Source organism: Benincasa hispida, chromosome 10, assembly GCF_027475165.1.
Source record: "Benincasa hispida cultivar pf3 chromosome 10, pf3_genome.v1.1, whole genome shotgun sequence".
NCBI lineage: Eukaryota > Viridiplantae > Streptophyta > Magnoliopsida > Cucurbitales > Cucurbitaceae > Benincasa > Benincasa hispida.
In genome coordinates this window covers 42470469-42486557 of record NC_143487.1, presented here as the reverse complement: position 1 = coordinate 42486557, position 16089 = coordinate 42470469, and the positions used below count along the sequence as shown (strand labels likewise).

General features: G+C 33.8%; 2 protein-coding genes across 5 annotated transcripts; both read right to left on the bottom strand.

Moving 5' to 3' along the window:
- Nucleotides 1-2589: 2589 nt before the first annotated feature.
- LOC120089266 (Acyl-CoA N-acyltransferases (NAT) superfamily protein) lies at nt 2590-9235 on the bottom strand. 3 transcript variants are annotated; one of them, XM_039046685.2, is made up of 6 exons: nt 8974-9235; nt 8685-8899; nt 8452-8596; nt 3975-4074; nt 3608-3836; nt 2590-2985 (listed from the first exon to the last, which is right to left on the bottom strand). In XM_039046685.2, exons 2-6 carry the CDS (start codon nt 8789-8791, stop codon nt 2799-2801), a joined length of 768 nt encoding a protein of 255 aa, XP_038902613.1. In that variant the 5' UTR covers nt 8792-8899; nt 8974-9235; the 3' UTR covers nt 2590-2798. The 3 variants fall into 3 exon arrangements, with proteins under 3 accessions (XP_038902613.1, XP_090162091.1, XP_090162092.1); XM_090305965.1 differs by having other exon boundaries at nt 8685-8854; nt 8974-9233; XM_090305966.1 differs by having other exon boundaries at nt 8685-8843; nt 8974-9207.
- Nucleotides 9236-10105: 870 nt separating this feature from the next.
- LEW1 (Undecaprenyl pyrophosphate synthetase family protein) lies at nt 10106-16089 on the bottom strand. Of its 2 annotated transcripts, none has more exons than XM_039044521.2 (9): nt 15845-16089; nt 15537-15575; nt 14591-14621; nt 14018-14288; nt 13837-13898; nt 12754-12943; nt 12565-12661; nt 11243-11325; nt 10106-10322 (listed from the first exon to the last, which is right to left on the bottom strand). In XM_039044521.2, the coding sequence occupies exons 3-9, from the start codon at nt 14615-14617 to the stop codon at nt 10315-10317; spliced, it is 738 nt and encodes a 245-aa protein (XP_038900449.1). In that variant the 5' UTR covers nt 14618-14621; nt 15537-15575; nt 15845-16089; the 3' UTR covers nt 10106-10314. The 2 variants fall into 2 exon arrangements, with proteins under 2 accessions (XP_038900449.1, XP_038900450.1); XM_039044522.2 differs by having other exon boundaries at nt 15748-16023.

Genomic DNA, 16089 nt, shown 5'->3' with positions numbered 1-16089 from the left:
TTTTACATATAAATATTCTATTTTATTCTATTTTGGATTTTAAAAAGATATATTTGTTTACTAATAACTTATATAAAAAAACATGTAAATATAATTTAACATTTCCCTCTAATATACATTTATATTATTTTAAACTTATATTGATCCTTTCATTTGAATTCAATGTTTTTTTTTTTTTTTTAATATTTTGACAAATATAAAAATTTCAGTAAAGTAAACTTTAAAAGAATTGTATATAAGTGTCTTTGTTTCAAAGTGTTAAATCTTTCCATTGAAAAAAGAAATCAAAACCAAAAAAATAATAGTTGTCAAATCTATAGAATTCTATTATATTCAATTATTTTTACTTCACGTCTCATATTTACAAAATATTATATTCGTTCAACCATTTATATTTTATTCTATGAAATTATGTTTCTAACATTTTAACTTAATCACATTTCACATATAGTATAAATTAAATAAACAAAACATATATCTTAGGGGGTGTTTGACAAGTCAAAGAGAGTTGGGTTGAGTTGGTATTTTTTACCAATTCAATGTTTGACAACCAACTTTAAATGTTGGTGGAATTGTACCAGTTATTTTACCAACTCACCCTAACTCTCCTCAGTTCTCTCTCCCTCTAATGTTTTTAATGGTTCCACCCATCGGTCTCCGTTGGCGATTACCGCTACCACACTCCGACGACATACTCCAATGACCACCTTCGGATGGCCAACTCCAAGCTCCAGTAACCACCTTCAACAACACTCCGGCAACCAATTCCGACAACCACCTTGGTATAAAACAACTCCGACTTCCACATTCGCACGACCAACTTCAATGAAGAATTCCGAGCTTCACCATCTCCGACGATAACTCTAGCGTCTAACTCCAACGACTACCTCCGCACAAACAGCTTGGACAACATAATCCGATTAACACCTTTGTGTGCCCAACTTCGACGACCACTGATAAAAATAAAAACGGTTGGTTTAATTATCCACCATTTTATCACTCTCAGTCTCACCCGTTTTCCCACACATTTTCATTACTCTCTCAACTCTCTCAATTACTTTGTCATTTCTCTCTCTCATGGGTCTCTTCACATTTATTCCCATTCTCTCATATTCTCTCTTTTTTCACCTTTTGATTCGTCTTTCTCATTCTCTTTCTTTCACTATCTGACCCATATGGGGCTTATTTTCCTTTTTCTTTCTCAACTCCTCCTTTCTCTTTTTTTATTTTCTTTCTATGGCTATTATTTTAGATCTAATTATTCTTCTATTTCATTGTTTTCTTATATCTAAAAAATATTACATATGACGACCTATTATTGTTTCACTAAACAGAATTTCAACGATATGTTTTAAACAACCTATCCCTCATTGTTTTCAAGTATTACATAATTCTAATAGTGGAATTTAAAATTATGGCTCAATTTTTTTTTAAAAAAAAAAATAGTTTGTACACTGATTCAACATAACAGTAAAAAAAATAGACATCAATATTTCTAAAATCATTCCACCGGTTTTAGAAAAAGGTAAATCCATATTCCACAAATTAGTTAAAAATGACTCTAATAGTTTGTTTTATGATTTAAATTGTAAGATTTTGGTTTTCTTAAGATTAACATTAAAGTGTCATCCCACAATGCCAATAATTTCATTTGATGGCACTAATCTTTTCAGTTCTTTTTAAATTTTACGGTCATTAATGATTAAGTTGGGGTTTTTAATAGAATAATTATTCTATTTGAGTATTTAAAAAATTGGAATTCAAAATTTTGTGTTATCTATGTCACTTTGTAGAAAATTTGTTATGTTTTGAGAATGGAAAAGAATTCGAAGTTTTTTGTTTTTATCTTAGAAAAGTTAGGAAAGTACGTGTATAGTGGAAAATTAAAATCAACAATAGCAAAAAAAAAAAAAACAAAATCAATTTCATTTACAAAAACAGCATCAGATACGCCAAAACTCGACTCAACTCAACCCTCAAACATAGACAATAATTACCAACTCAACTTCAAGACAATGTAACTCTCCAGATAATAATTACCAACTCAAATTAATTAACTATCTACTTTTATCATGCGCCAAACAACTCCTTACATGATTTCATGTTAGATATTTACTAATTAAGAACTAGAAGTATATTTATTTTAAATGTATATTCTAAAGATTTTTAACCATGTGCATTATATGTCAAGAGTCCTTACCCCTTTGGTTTTAAGATATGAACAAGGATGTTCACGGTTCGGTTTGGTCCAATTTTGGACGAAACCAAACCCTAAAAGTCGCAAAATGATCTAATCAAATTCTCTTTGGTTTTGATTTAAAACCAAACCATTCAGTCCGTAACAAACAATTCTATTCAGTTTCAAAATTGATTTTGAACACATTTAGAAATGAAAATAAAGATTCTCCTCTTACCCCCGTCATTTAATTAAATTCATATTACAGATAAATAGTAATTCACCGAACACCTGTTCCATCTTCAAAGGATTCAACAAGGTTTTCAAAACAAAAAAACAAATAATAAAAGTATTCTTTAAGCAATGAAAACTACAATAAGGGGTCAATAACTCAGCAGATTGTCACAGAGGACTTTAAAGAAATAAGAATACAGACGCCTCAATTTCACATTAAACATCACCAAAACCTTATTACATTAAGCATAGAATATCATCATATTTATATATATATATACGGTTTAAACTACAATAAATTATAAAGAGTTGAAGGAAGAGTAGGTATACAGTGTGGTCAATCTTCCTCTGAGTGGTTTCCTTCTCAGTGCTTAACATCAGAATCAAATTAAACACATTCATATCCATTGCTTTCAACCGCTAGATTTCTCTTGCTCTGCGCCATGGATATAAGGCTATGAGATTCTTTACATTTCGACCATTTTGACACCTTCCTTTTTTCATTCTTCCTCAGCCTTGAAGTTACAGACTTGATACCGTCCCTTAAATAACTCACCATGAAAGTGACAACCTCTCTGCACGTACACGAAACGAATCAATAAAGAAAGAACAAACATAAGCTTGAAGGTTTAGAAGATCTCTAGTATGCCGGCTTAGCAGTCCTAGAACCATCCAATATTTGTATTGGGAAATGGAAGGTTTCAAATAAAATAAACTGAAACATACATTTTATTGAGATATCACAGAATCAAAATGCTAATAGAGAATGAGATTCTTGGTCTTTCTAGTACTCCCGCTGTATATCACTTCTCTATCCTTTCTCAATCTGTTCTCCATTGTCCAGTTCCTCCCTCCTCCCCTACCGCCCAAAAATGGATTCGTAGTCCCCAACTACACTAAATTTCCATGTAATGAACTTTAGATGTGCCAATGCTAAACAAGTTTGAATAAGTATTTCCAAGGTTTTGGTAATAGATTGAGATAAGTTGTTTCCTCTACGGTAAACATGTTTCAAGTTATCTTATGAGCCCAAGGATTCTTGATGAGGTTTTGGTTGCTATAAGAGGGCAAAAGAGGACCCCCCCCTCCCCCAACTCGGATTAAGGACGGTTTCATTCTCAACCAGCATGCGACCATGTAAATGAACAAGTAATATAAGCCATGTGAGTTTAAAGGTTGTTGATATTTGATACTTACAATAGAGAGCATGGAGATCGACCACCATTCACATAGTAGACAAACAGGTAAGAATCATAATGCTGGCCATTGATAAAGTAAAAGCCCGGCAGTCTTTGTAGGCACTTGAATGACATTTTCTTGTAGAATTTGATAGCAGTAGTATTGTATGAAATGACATGCAAATAAACTGCTCGGCAAGTTGGGATGCTTGAGGCATATTTAATTACCTTTTGAACAAGTGAACTAGCTGCAATTCAATACATAAAAATTTGCTGATGATTTCTAAACATGACATATGTGTTCAATTTATTATTTTTATAAAAAAAAAAAAAAAAAAAAAAAAAAAAAAAAAAAGAAGACAGATGTAGCTCTAACAAACTCGTACCTATCCCAAGGTTTCTGTAGCTTTCCACTACTCCCAATGTAAGAATGTATACTAGAGTGTGGTCCGTGGTTAATGAATCATGCCGAAGTAAATCAGATATCTACAAGGCGTTTAAGCAGTATAAGTTAGATACACCCAGTTTTAAGTATCCAAGACAGGTAATTTCAGTTGTCAAAGTAGCTAAAAAGACATTGTTAAGAGACTGGTGTAAGTCCTTTCTACAAAATATCCACCCACCAATTGCAAATTAAACTTTTAGTTTCTTGACATCCATCCACTCTAAAGCCTAATGATGGCTTGGAAGTACTTCAAACTGCATAATGATAACTTTGGCACATCTTTTTTTTCAAAAGGAAACAAGTCTCTTTATTCTTATAATTAAATGAGACTAATGCTCAAAGTACAAGAGATATGTTACAAAGAGCATAAAGCATAACAGCTAAGGATCAGTAGGTGCACCCGAACATCCTGTTTTTTTTAAATATATTGTGTATATCTTGGGTCAAGAAGAACAATGAAGAATCGTGGGGTGTGAGAGCAAGGATTGGTGGGGAGCTAATTAACAAAACAAAACCATAAGATGGAGTCAACTGGGCTCAATTAAACGGACCATTAATGGGTTGTCCAAAAGCGTGGTTTTGGGTTACAAAAACCCATTGTTTTCTTTTATTGCAAGCCCATGTGTCCTTGCATGTCCAAAAATGTGTCCCTGCATGTCGGAGCGAGTTCAAGCATGTTGGAAATTTTTTAAAATAATAACAAAAGATATGACACACAAAATAGCCTGTCGGATATGTGTCAGTATCGGGTGGATCTCAGTGTCTGACACTGATACTTGGCCATTTTAGAAGTGTATGTGCTTTATAGGCTAAATCAACATCACTAAACTTTTAGGTATTTTTCTATATCCGAAGGACTTTCAACTTTCCCCTAAACTATCAATCTAATAAGGCCGATAGGAGCACCATTTTGATATCTATGAAACATACCAAACAATTCCAACATGAAGTAGGGAATTGACCTCTAGGTGCACCGTGTCAATATCTATAAGAGCACACCAAAAAATTCCAACATGAAGTAGAGAACTGACCATAGTGGAGGAAGAAAAATGCCAACTAATGAACAAGTGTATATTCCAACTTAATCCGATGTCCCCATCAGAACACTAATGAATAAGTGATCTACAGGATCTTCTTCTCTTTTGTAATCTCAGCACACTTGAGGGGAGGAGAAAGATGTGGTTTCCTTTCTATAGTTTATCTTGAGCATTAAATTATTGGTAGGCTATGGACCACAAGAACTTTTCTGGAAATTTTATCCTTCCAAACCAAGATTTAGTAACAAACCCTTCTGGCTTTGCATTGGCAGCATTGAGGTTGAAATTACTTCTCCTTTCATCCATGGTGGTTGGGGATCACTAACCTTAACCGGAGGAATGAAGCCCTCCTTGCCAAATGGATTTGGAAGTTCAGGATGGAAAGATCCGCATTGTAGAGAAAGCCTGTTGTGGCCAAATATGGCTCCTCCAAATGTGATACCAAAGCTGAAATCTGCACGCTTAATACTGCCAAAGGTCCAAGGAAGGCCATTTCTTTCCTTCAATATATGGTGGATCCACATGCTGCTGTGACATTGGGTAATGGGCGTTCTGTTGCCTTTTGGCATGATTTTTATTTGAATTCTATCCCCTTGCACACAACCTTCCCTAACTTATTTGCTCTCTCCCTTGCTAAGTAGGCTACAATCTTTGACTCATGGAAGGAGATTGAGGAGTGTTGGGACCTTAATTTCTGTATAAACCTTAATGAATTGGAAATAAGTGAATGGGCTGTTTTATCTCATATGTTAACAAACTACCAGCCACACCACATCACTCTGATGATAAATGGTTCTGGAAGCTTGAACCATCTGGGATTTTCTCTACCAAATTTCTGATCACTTTCAAGCACAAGACCATCTCTAAAGTGCCAATGGCCCTTACAAAACAATTTGGTCAGATCGCTTCCCTAAAAAAGATTAAATCCTTTATGTGGGAGCTATCACACAAGGCTGTACTAACTGAAGACAAGCTCCAACATCGTCTGCCCTCTTTGGCCTTATCCTCTGGTTGGTGCACACTTTGTAGGAAGAACAATGAGATACAAAGCCACCTCTTCATCTTCTGCCCATTCTCCAACAGATTTTGGAACCACATCCTATATGCTTTCAAGTGGTCTATGGCCCTTCCTACTGACATCACTAGTTTTCTATCTCTCATTCTTGAGAGACACCATTTCAAAGGAAGGAAGAGCCTCATATGGATGCATCTTGTTAGAGCCTTTTTGTGGTTGGTATGGATTGAACGAAATAGCCAGATTTTCAATGACAAAGCTCAACATTTCGACCCATATCCAGAGATATTATCTTCATCGCTATCTCGTTCTTAGAGACATTTCAACACAATGCTGTACTTACCAAAGATGCGCTCCAACGTCATCTGCCCTCTTTGGCCTTATCCTTTGGTTGGTGCACACTTTGTAGGAAGAACAATGAGATACAAAGCCACCTCTTCATCTTTTTCCCATTCTCCAACAGATTTTGTAACCACAACCTATATGCTTTCAAGTGGTCTATGGCCCTTCCTACTGATATCACTAGTTTTCTATCTCTCATTCTTGAGGGACACCATTTCAAAGGAAGGAAGAGGATGCATCTTGTTAGAGCCTTTTTGTGGTTGGTATGGATTGAACGAAATAGCTGGATTTGCAATGACAAAGCTCAACATTTTGACCCATTCTTAGAGACATTATCTTCATCGCTATCTCTTGGTGTGAATTGTCTAAATACTTCAAGTCATATAGTTTTGATTCACTTTTGCCCAATAGGAGATATCTTTTGTAACTCCTTTGGCTCAGGTTTTCCCTCCTTTCTGGTAAATTTATACATCAATAAAATTGTCTCTCATAAAAAAAACAAATAAACAAATGTTGCCTAATATGGTGGACGGCATATCCGAGGGTTCTATGGACCACACCAAAAGGTCCTCGCATTGACTAGGAATGTATCCCTAATCAGCTTAGTAGTTAGAGGCCAAGCACTCTTCAAACTCCAGTCCCCATCAAACATATATCTTAAACTCAAGGTCCAACCAAGATCACCCACCTTCCAATAGTCTGCAATTGTTTTTTCTTATGACAAAGTAATTAGTTAGGTTAAGGAACTCAATGCTTGAAGAAGGGAGCAAAGGCCAAAAGTACTCCCAAAATTTCACCCTAACGCCATTACCAATTTGAAAAAATATATATTTTTGCCAAACTCTCTACATTTGACTAAAGAGAACAAGGGCATCAAGACCCAACGGAAAAGAAAATGCAACTGATTAAGAGATCAACCAAATTGATTCAGGTCATAAAATTGATTATAATCACCCTCCACTCCTGGAGAGGAAAGCAAGGTTTTTGTTCTTGATATCGTCAATCTTGAGTCCACCCAAAGTTCTTCCACATAGACCTCCTGATATGTCCAAAAACCTTAACAGTACGAATGTATGATCTAAAGTTACAAATTACAATGTTAAGAAGAGATTGCAACCTAAATGTTTCTTTTAGAAGAGGTGTATAATATAAACAACACCAATGCAGCCGTGCAGTGTGCACAGAGTAAAATATAAACACCAAAGGTCTCCCTATAGGAACTAATACTTGCACAAGATCAAACATGGAATAACATTTTCAGCTTGAAGGCAAGGTCAATGAACAAGCTCTGAAAATATTATCTTCCAATAAGCATGACGTATTTCAAGTGATCTTGAAACCTTTTTGGTATCATGATAACTCTGAAAGCGGAAAAATGATATTCAAATCTATTAGCTTTACACCAAAAGGTTTATATATTCAAATGCTCAAAGGTCTTGAATTAAAACAGCGTAAACTTCCTTTCTAGTTTACTTTCTTGTAGGAAAAAGAAAATATAAGACTAACCATCGAGCATATAAAAAGGTAAAATGTTGATCAACCTAGAAAATGAAGAGATAATGCCAACATTCACTACATAAACTACTACATTAACCATGTATGATTGACTATCTAAGATACTAACAAATCCTATACTTTGAAAACCAAGAAATTTTCAATTTTAAAATAACTCACTTTTTGAGTCCATTCAGATCCTTCTATTTTCTCTTGTGATCCTTCCATGCCACAAGTTTTAACTTCGAGTTTTCCCCATTACATGTGTGATACATTTATTTCTACTTCCAACCTTATTGACATCCATTACTTCCAAACTTCAACATTTTTACAACAGGAAAACGAGATGAAGAAAAAAAATCAAAAGAACTGTTTAGTAACAACGGGAGAGTCCATGTTTAGATGAAAATCAGTAGAAAAACTATGAACTAAAACAATCCCGTTCTACCCCCAGAAAATTAAGAGAGAACAGCTCATGTATGAAGGTTGAGTCTCAAATTATAAATATATAAAGAGTAAGGAATACCCACCTCGCTGTCTTTTTCCAGAACAGTTCGTGCAGTCACAAATCCAATAAGCTCATCACTTCTGCCATCTGGTCTATTTTGATCCACCGCTGCCCACGACACGATGTCACGCCCATTAACAACACTATGGAAAAACTCCGACTCATACCTGAGAAATTCAAACAACCCATATATCAATTTCAACATCACATAATAAAAAATCAAAATGAACCACACCCACAATCGAATTTACATACCGGATTGGAAACAAGTTACCATGGATTTGCTCCAAAACTTCAAGGTCTGAGGGTTCAATTGGTCGATAACATATACTTGGACAGTCGATAGCTTTGGGTTTTACCATTGCAAAAGATTTCAATCCCCAGAAAAGAATTTATATGCTCGAAAAAGTCGACCTACACATTCACTTTCCATTTACAAACATCAGTCTCATAAGCTATAGCAAATATTCCTGCGCAAATCGAAAAAAGTAACTCGTCAACAATTGTCCCATTCATTCATGGGAAGCAACAAAAAGTAGTCTACCTGAGACGGACTGACGTAGATTCCAGTCGTATACAGAAAGAGGTTCAACATTTTGGTCAATTTGATGGCTGAACCACCCACCTATTTCATCTTGTCGAATCAATTCAGGGTTAGAAAGAGAATAAGAGGGAGCTTGTTGGGGCTTTGGTTCTTTCTTATCCAACCCTCCAATTGAAATTCCCCTTTGGAAAACTCTTTTTTTTTTTATTCCCCAAATTTTGGTGTGTGATTCTTAATGTGATAACATTGGATTTTGGGCTACATTAGCAATTTCGCCCTATGCTTTGGGTTTATTCCAATTTAATCCTTATTATTACTTTTATCATTTGTTTAAATTCTACTCATTTCATCCTTATATTTTAGTTTTAGGTCATTTTGATCATCATATTTTAAAATATTTATTTGGATCTTTATATTTTCATCTTTGGTTCATCTTTATTCTTGTAGTTTTAAGAAGTGATTGTTTTTGTCCTTTCATTTTCATCTTCATTTCATTTTTAAGAAATCAAAATAGTCACTTTTAGAAAATTCAATTATCAAAATGAACCAAAGTTAAAAGTACAATCAAAATGAATATTTTCAAAGAATATAGACCAAAATGAACCAAAAATGAAAGTATAGAAACCAAAATTAACATTATGAAAATATAAGAATCGAAATGAACCAAAACTAGAAGTAAAAAGAATCAACGTAGTATTTAAACCTATTTTGTTCAGTTCTACAAGAATTCGAATTAGTCAAGAATTTAAGTTTCATAGTCGTTGAGGTATACTCATTTCATAACTCATCTCTTTTTATTTTTCTCATGTAATCATGGGGTTCACTAACACGATCAAGAAATTAAATTTAAAAAAATAAAGTTCATAATTACATAAAGGAAAAATGTACCATACATTTAATATATCAACCATTTATAATATCAAACACATTTAAAATAATGGTTTGAATTAAAATTCAATTTTAAAATCTACTACCAAGCATATCCAAAAACATGAAATATATTTCTCTTTTATCCCTTGTTTTTAAATTTCTATTTTCAGATTCTCTACTAAGCAGACTCTGTCCTAACTTTTAGGAATAAAAACAATATATAAAAAAGAGGTACTATGTACTTAAACATTTCACCAATATCTAGTTTAACCAAAAACACCTTTATTGCGTAGGGTTGGTGAATTTTATATAATTAACTATATTATTTATGAATTCTTCACAGTAATTAAAAGACTAATGAAATGACAAGATCCTTGGATAGAAGATTCATAAAACTAAATCCATGGCTGTTCAAATGACAAAATCTTCTCCTTCCTTCATTGGCCTTCCATTACTGCAGAATGCTTCAGTTCATTTACCTATTGAAACCATCAGATAATTAAGATTAGTCACTACCTTCAAAATGAAAATGTAACCTACATATGATAAAATTTTCCTTTAGTTATTTTAAAAAAATTATAACTTGTTTCCTAAATGTGGAAAACAAGAAGTATTAAACAAATAACTTAGCTGATTAACATAATAAATCTTTTTGAAAAGGTAAAGAGTTTCAAATCCCTATCCCCCACCCACCTCACTGCTGCTTGTTGAAGTAAGACAACCTTTAGAATTACATTCTTTTTTTTCTTTTTTTTTTTCTTTTTTTTGAGTTTGAAATTTTGGTTATGTTCCAAGTAAAACCAATCAAAAGACACAAAAATTAAAATAGAATGAAAATTCGAATGGTTATCAAATGGACATATATGTACAATAAATGTATGAGACAGTTTTCTATGAGTAACTTGATCAAAGTTTTCATTTTGGTTCTTCTGAACTTCTAAAATCATTTAAATGTGCACTTCTAAAATTTAAGACCCAAGTTGAAGAATCCTTGTTGAACACATTGGCTACGCTAAATAGAAGGCTTTCAAAAAGATTATACTAGACAAGAGCTGATATCTAAAGCTCCACATTTGATAACTATTTGGGTTTTTTAAAATTGGGTTTGTTTTATAACCAATTCTTAATCATGGTTTTCACCTTTTCTAAGCAAAAACTTTTGAATCATTTGTCATTTTTTAAACAAAAACAAATTTTTAGGACCTATTTTTCTTAAGTTCTAAAACTTGACATGAATTTTGAAAATCCTCAACCAAACAAAAGAAACATTTATTGTAGAGAAAACGATTAAAATGGAATTCAGCTGTAAGATCATATTTTCACCATTTAGAATCAATATATACCAATAACATTATGAAGACAAGAAATGAACTTATTAAGGCAATAGCAGGTAACTCACCATAGTTCTGTCGCACCATGGTAAACTTGTAAATGGCTTTTAGCAGGGAACCGTAATTCATGGACTTCAATGGTCCCATGTGTCTGCAATACAACATAAATTTGTTGGATAACTAGTAAAGGCTCGACACAGTCACATATGACATTCCATCAAATAAGCTTTCTTAGGGCACCAAAGGAAAAATTGGTGTTTTTCTTTGATACGTATATCAGGTATAAAAACATCAAAAGTGTTCACTATGACAATTAACAAACACCATTACTATATTGGAAAGAAGTATTTTTTCTATAAATTGTGGAATGAAAGGAACTGAAGCACAGCATGAACAAACAACTGATGGGTCGTATTCTACTTCTAGCAGCTCAGGGTTTTGTATGGGGAGTAGCATGTGTAGGGGTAACAAAGAAAGAAGTCCAGTTGTAGAGGAATCAATTCCCATATATATGGATCTTATGCAGAACAATTATACAATAGCCTTAAATGAAGTTTTCCTAGTCAAGTGTCAAGCAATTAGAGAAGACAAATATTAATTCTCATCAAATACATAAACAGTTGGTGGCAATAAACAGACAGAAGAAGGGATGGACTAACAATGGGAGAGAATGGGAAAGAGTTTCAGACACTTTAAACCAATTGGGACTTAGTGAGGTGCTCGATATCATGGATCTTAGGCAGAAAAGGCCAAATACACACAAGAGGAAAAGAAGAAGACAAAAGGATCGAGCTCAAGAAGTCTGAAGGAACTGAAAAGTTAAGATATAGGGTGAATTACGATAAATCTCATATATATGCACATCCACATGCACACAGGAAAACGGGTGGAATTAAGACTTTTCTGAGGGACTTGCAAGTAGCAACCTGATATTCCGTTGCTACAAGAATTCAAAGCTGAGAATATTGAAAGGCATTTCTTAAATCCACTTGGCCTTTGACGCATACATGGTTAGTCTTTACTGAAATCTTACGAACCATGATGGCATAACAATTAACAACTTTGTGGACACTCCCTAAAGAAAAGCACAAGGAGGCGGTGGTTGCATCAGTACCTGCCCTTCAGTAGAAGCTGTTAATAGAGAGAACATATTTTTCTCTCTTGAAGCAAGGACATGGAGGATGCGTTGTTCATAAAGTTAGAGCATCGAGTTGCTGTTCTTTAATAGAACCTTTATGTAATTATCCACCTAGTGTAATTAACCTTCTTCAAGTAGTAAATTTTTAGCTACTTCATTTGAGGCTTTTGGTTTCGCTTTTCTACTTCTCATCAGTTCAGTGAAACGTGTCATTGCTTATGGAAAAAAAATATAATAAACAACAAGACTCACAGAATCTCTGTGTAGCGGATTCTCCATGCAGGAAACCCTAAGTGACATCTTGTAGGCCCATATACTAAAATGAGGTCAGGATCAGGCCCTCCACAACCTAATAACAGATCCATATATACCCATAAGGTTAATTAACATTGGAATAAAATAGTTCTCTGAACCTTATCAAGTACAAGAAAGAATACAAACCAACTGCTGCTAAAGCCTCAGTCATCTGAGATTCAGAAAGGCACTGTTTGTGATCTCCGCTCATGTTGGTTTTTCTCCACTTATTTTCAAGAAGAAAATTAGCTGCTCTGGCAATGGCTTCCTTTCCATCAGAGATTGATATGAACTCCAGAGTAATTCCTTTTTTGCTTAGTTGGAGAGGTTCATTCCCCTGAATGCAATGACTAAGTTAGAAGAATAATGTACATCTTATTATTGCCATTCACCTCCGAAGTTCAAATTGCAGACTCCTGTTATGTTTGCTGGTAAACTTGGAAGAGAAAACAAAAGGCAGCAGTTATGCGTATACTATTGAAGAAATAAATGACCTCATGCAAAGATCAATATTCAACTTCAAAGAAAGAAAAACTAAGTTAAATAAAGTACCGCAAAACTTTCAACAGGCTATCTTTAATTTCACTAATGAGGAGCAATACAAATCGAATCAAAAGCATGCCATTCCATCAAGGGCCCTGGGTAGCCTCAGTACCATTAGCTTTGCAAAAACTAAGACCTAGAAACTCCCTATATTATAATTTCTCTGAAAAAGGAATTAAAAAGATATATAAAAGAAAAAAGAAACATTAATGGGTAAATATAATACAAAGAGAAATTTCAACAATTTCAGCAATTTCAACTAAGGTAACTAATAAAAGGAAAGAGCATTGAAAGAAATACTCAAAGATAAAGGACTAATAAAAACACAATTATACCATACACAAATCCACATTAATATTTCAAAAAGAGGGCCACAAAGTATTTGGACCCTATGATCACTTGGTTGAATGCAGAAGACTTCATCACTTACTGAACCAATAGGTTTGAATCTAGGGACAGTTGTAAATATAGACATTAGACCTTACCATATCACTGGTAAGAGTCTATCAACGATAGAAGTCTATTGCTGATAAACTTGGGAGTCTATCAACAATAGAAGTCTATCGTTGATAGACTTGTCTATATTTGCAATTTTTTTTAAATGATGTTATACCCTTGGTTATTATTCCTAAAAATACTACCAATTGCAATTACCCTTAAATCTATCTTTGTTATAGTTACATGTACCTGAAATACAGACGCATTCTTTAATTTCTTCAAAATGATTTCCTTGGACTGCTTGAGCACCCCTTGAACATAAAATACAGTCAAATAAACATATAATTCAACAAATTTGGAAAGACGTTCATAAGCATTTGGCAACAATAAAAGAAAGCTCAGAATTCTTGGATGGACCCAAAATCATTACCTTCAACATCATACAAGCAAACGCTTCTAATGCCCAATGATGCTAACCATTGCAGAAGTTCAATAATTTTTAAGGTATTATAAGCTTCATCACTTTCAACCACAATTGCAAGATATTGGAGCCTGTCTATATTAAGATGTTTGTACTTGCGTAGGAGTCCCCAAGATATCAAATAGCTTTCAAGTGTTGTGGCAATACCAATGACAAAGTAATATAAGCTAACAATAAAGTGTAGGAAATGCCATATCAGCTGAAGCCCAAGAATTCCAATCTGTACAAGCCTTGAAAAAACTAAATAAGCATCTGATTCATGTACACAGCAACACAACATAAAATCAACTTGCCACAATACAAGTCAAATGATTCTGAATAAAGTAGAGTTGAAATCCACAAAAATTCAAATAAGGTTGTCAATGCTATCTTAGAAAGATTGTTTTAAGGCCCCAAAAATTCCCCGGAGATCCTAATAAGTATTAGGCTTATACTCTGACAGAATGTTAAATCTAAACGATAAAGACAGTTAAAGAAGATGAAAATAAACCAAGCCATTCCTAGAGCAGTCCAACACTTTACCTTCTGAAGTTCAACCTTGATGCCCATTGGTCTGCAAAAAGAAAAATACAACGACAATGATGAGAAATCTGGATCATCAAATTTTGTAAAATGATTTCTTGAAAAAGAAAATGTTAAAAAAACAATAACTAATTTTAAAGGGAAAAAATCCACAAGAAGCAAAGCAGATTATTTAAAATTGAAAGAACCACAGTTCAATTTCATTTAGCAATAGATTTGCTTTATTCTACAACTCGAAGCATCATAAAGATAAAACAGTTATATGACCTATTGTTGAACATCACTCAAATAATATATAAGAAACAAAAGCAATCCAGGATCTCAGTAAGAGCTTTTGCCACTCTTTTTATCGTTTATATTTAACTTAAATTTATCTTGGTAATTATAAAAATGATGAAGAACAACCTAAACTGTCATTTGCATAAGCTTAATAATCTGATACCTAACCTAATACCTTGCTGAGACAAAAAAACACTTAAAAGGGTGCCCGGGCCATTCAAAATTTTTCAATTTACAAATCTTTGTTTATTGTTTTGCACCTTCACCCATACCCCAGTATGGTAAATATGGATTTCAGAGCAACGATGCAATAACAACAATTATGAACAATAAAGAATGACTAAGAACATCATTTTTAACAAAGAGATTTGGTGGTTGAAGAGCTGAAGCTGTTAAAATAATTAAAATTACCATAACATTAGAGGGATTTCCAAATAGAATAATTATGGCTAATGATGTTTTAATTTTCAAGTAGTTCATAATGAAACGATTAACGCTAAAGGGGAGCCCCTACTCCCCCAACCCAACAAAAAAGAAACTGATCATGTACATCATACACCATGATTACTCCATTGTTCTAGCATCAACAAACATTCAATAACACAACCCTAAACCAGGTAAGAAAGAGAGAAAGTTGTTTATCAAAGTCTAAAGAAAGAAGAATTACCCAAGAGGAGAATTTGAGGGATGAAAGTGATGAAGTAAGCTGCGAAAAATGAAGAAATGGGATTTAGTTTGTAACAATCAGGAACAAATTGAAAGACATGTCAGTTGAGAAATGAGGTTTGAACTCGTTAGAAGTATCAATCGTATGATCTTACAATTTATTCAAAAAAATAAAAAATAAAAAATAAATAAACAAAATCGTATGATCTTACAATTGCTCAATTAATTAATTTTGAAATTAATTTCCAGAAAAGTTTGGTAAGTGAAGAATTGATTGTTAGCTAGAGTGTTTGGGAGTCATAACCCTACATCGGTTCGATTTCTCGGTTTTTGACCAAATCAAGACTGAACTCGGTTTACATATAAGCAAGACTGGACTGCAAATGACGGCGGCGGAAAAGATGGTCTCTGACCGACGACGGTGGAGGAAAGTGCTCGTCGTTCAATTGATGATGAGAACTATTGAGGAAGTGATGCTACCAGTTTTTCAACGTTTATATTGGTTCGGTTAGTTTATAAAGCCCGTGCCAAACCAATTTGTAAATTAATTGGTC

What these genes read in the sequence shown, in the direction of transcription:
- LOC120089266 (XM_039046685.2), bottom strand. Translation starts at nt 8,791, where the DNA reads ATGGTAAAACCCAAAGCTATCGACTGTCCAAGTATATGTTATCGACCA. An exon ending in GGTAACTTGTTTCCAATCCG is followed by an intron (nt 8,597 to 8,684) that starts GTATGTAAATTC and finishes TGAATTTCTCAG; the next exon opens with GTATGAGTCGGAGTTTTTCC. An exon ending in CTACAGAAACCTTGGGATAG is followed by an intron (nt 3,837 to 3,974) that starts GTACGAGTTTGT and finishes ATTGAATTGCAG; the next exon opens with CTAGTTCACTTGTTCAAAAG.
- LEW1 (XM_039044521.2), bottom strand. Translation starts at nt 14,617, where the DNA reads ATGGGCATCAAGGTTGAACTTCAGAAG. An exon ending in TTGCTTGTATGATGTTGAAG is followed by an intron (nt 13,899 to 14,017) that starts GTAATGATTTTG and finishes TTTATGTTCAAG; the next exon opens with GGGTGCTCAAGCAGTCCAAG. An exon ending in AGAATGCGTCTGTATTTCAG is followed by an intron (nt 12,944 to 13,836) that starts GTACATGTAACT and finishes CATTGCATTCAG; the next exon opens with GGGAATGAACCTCTCCAACT.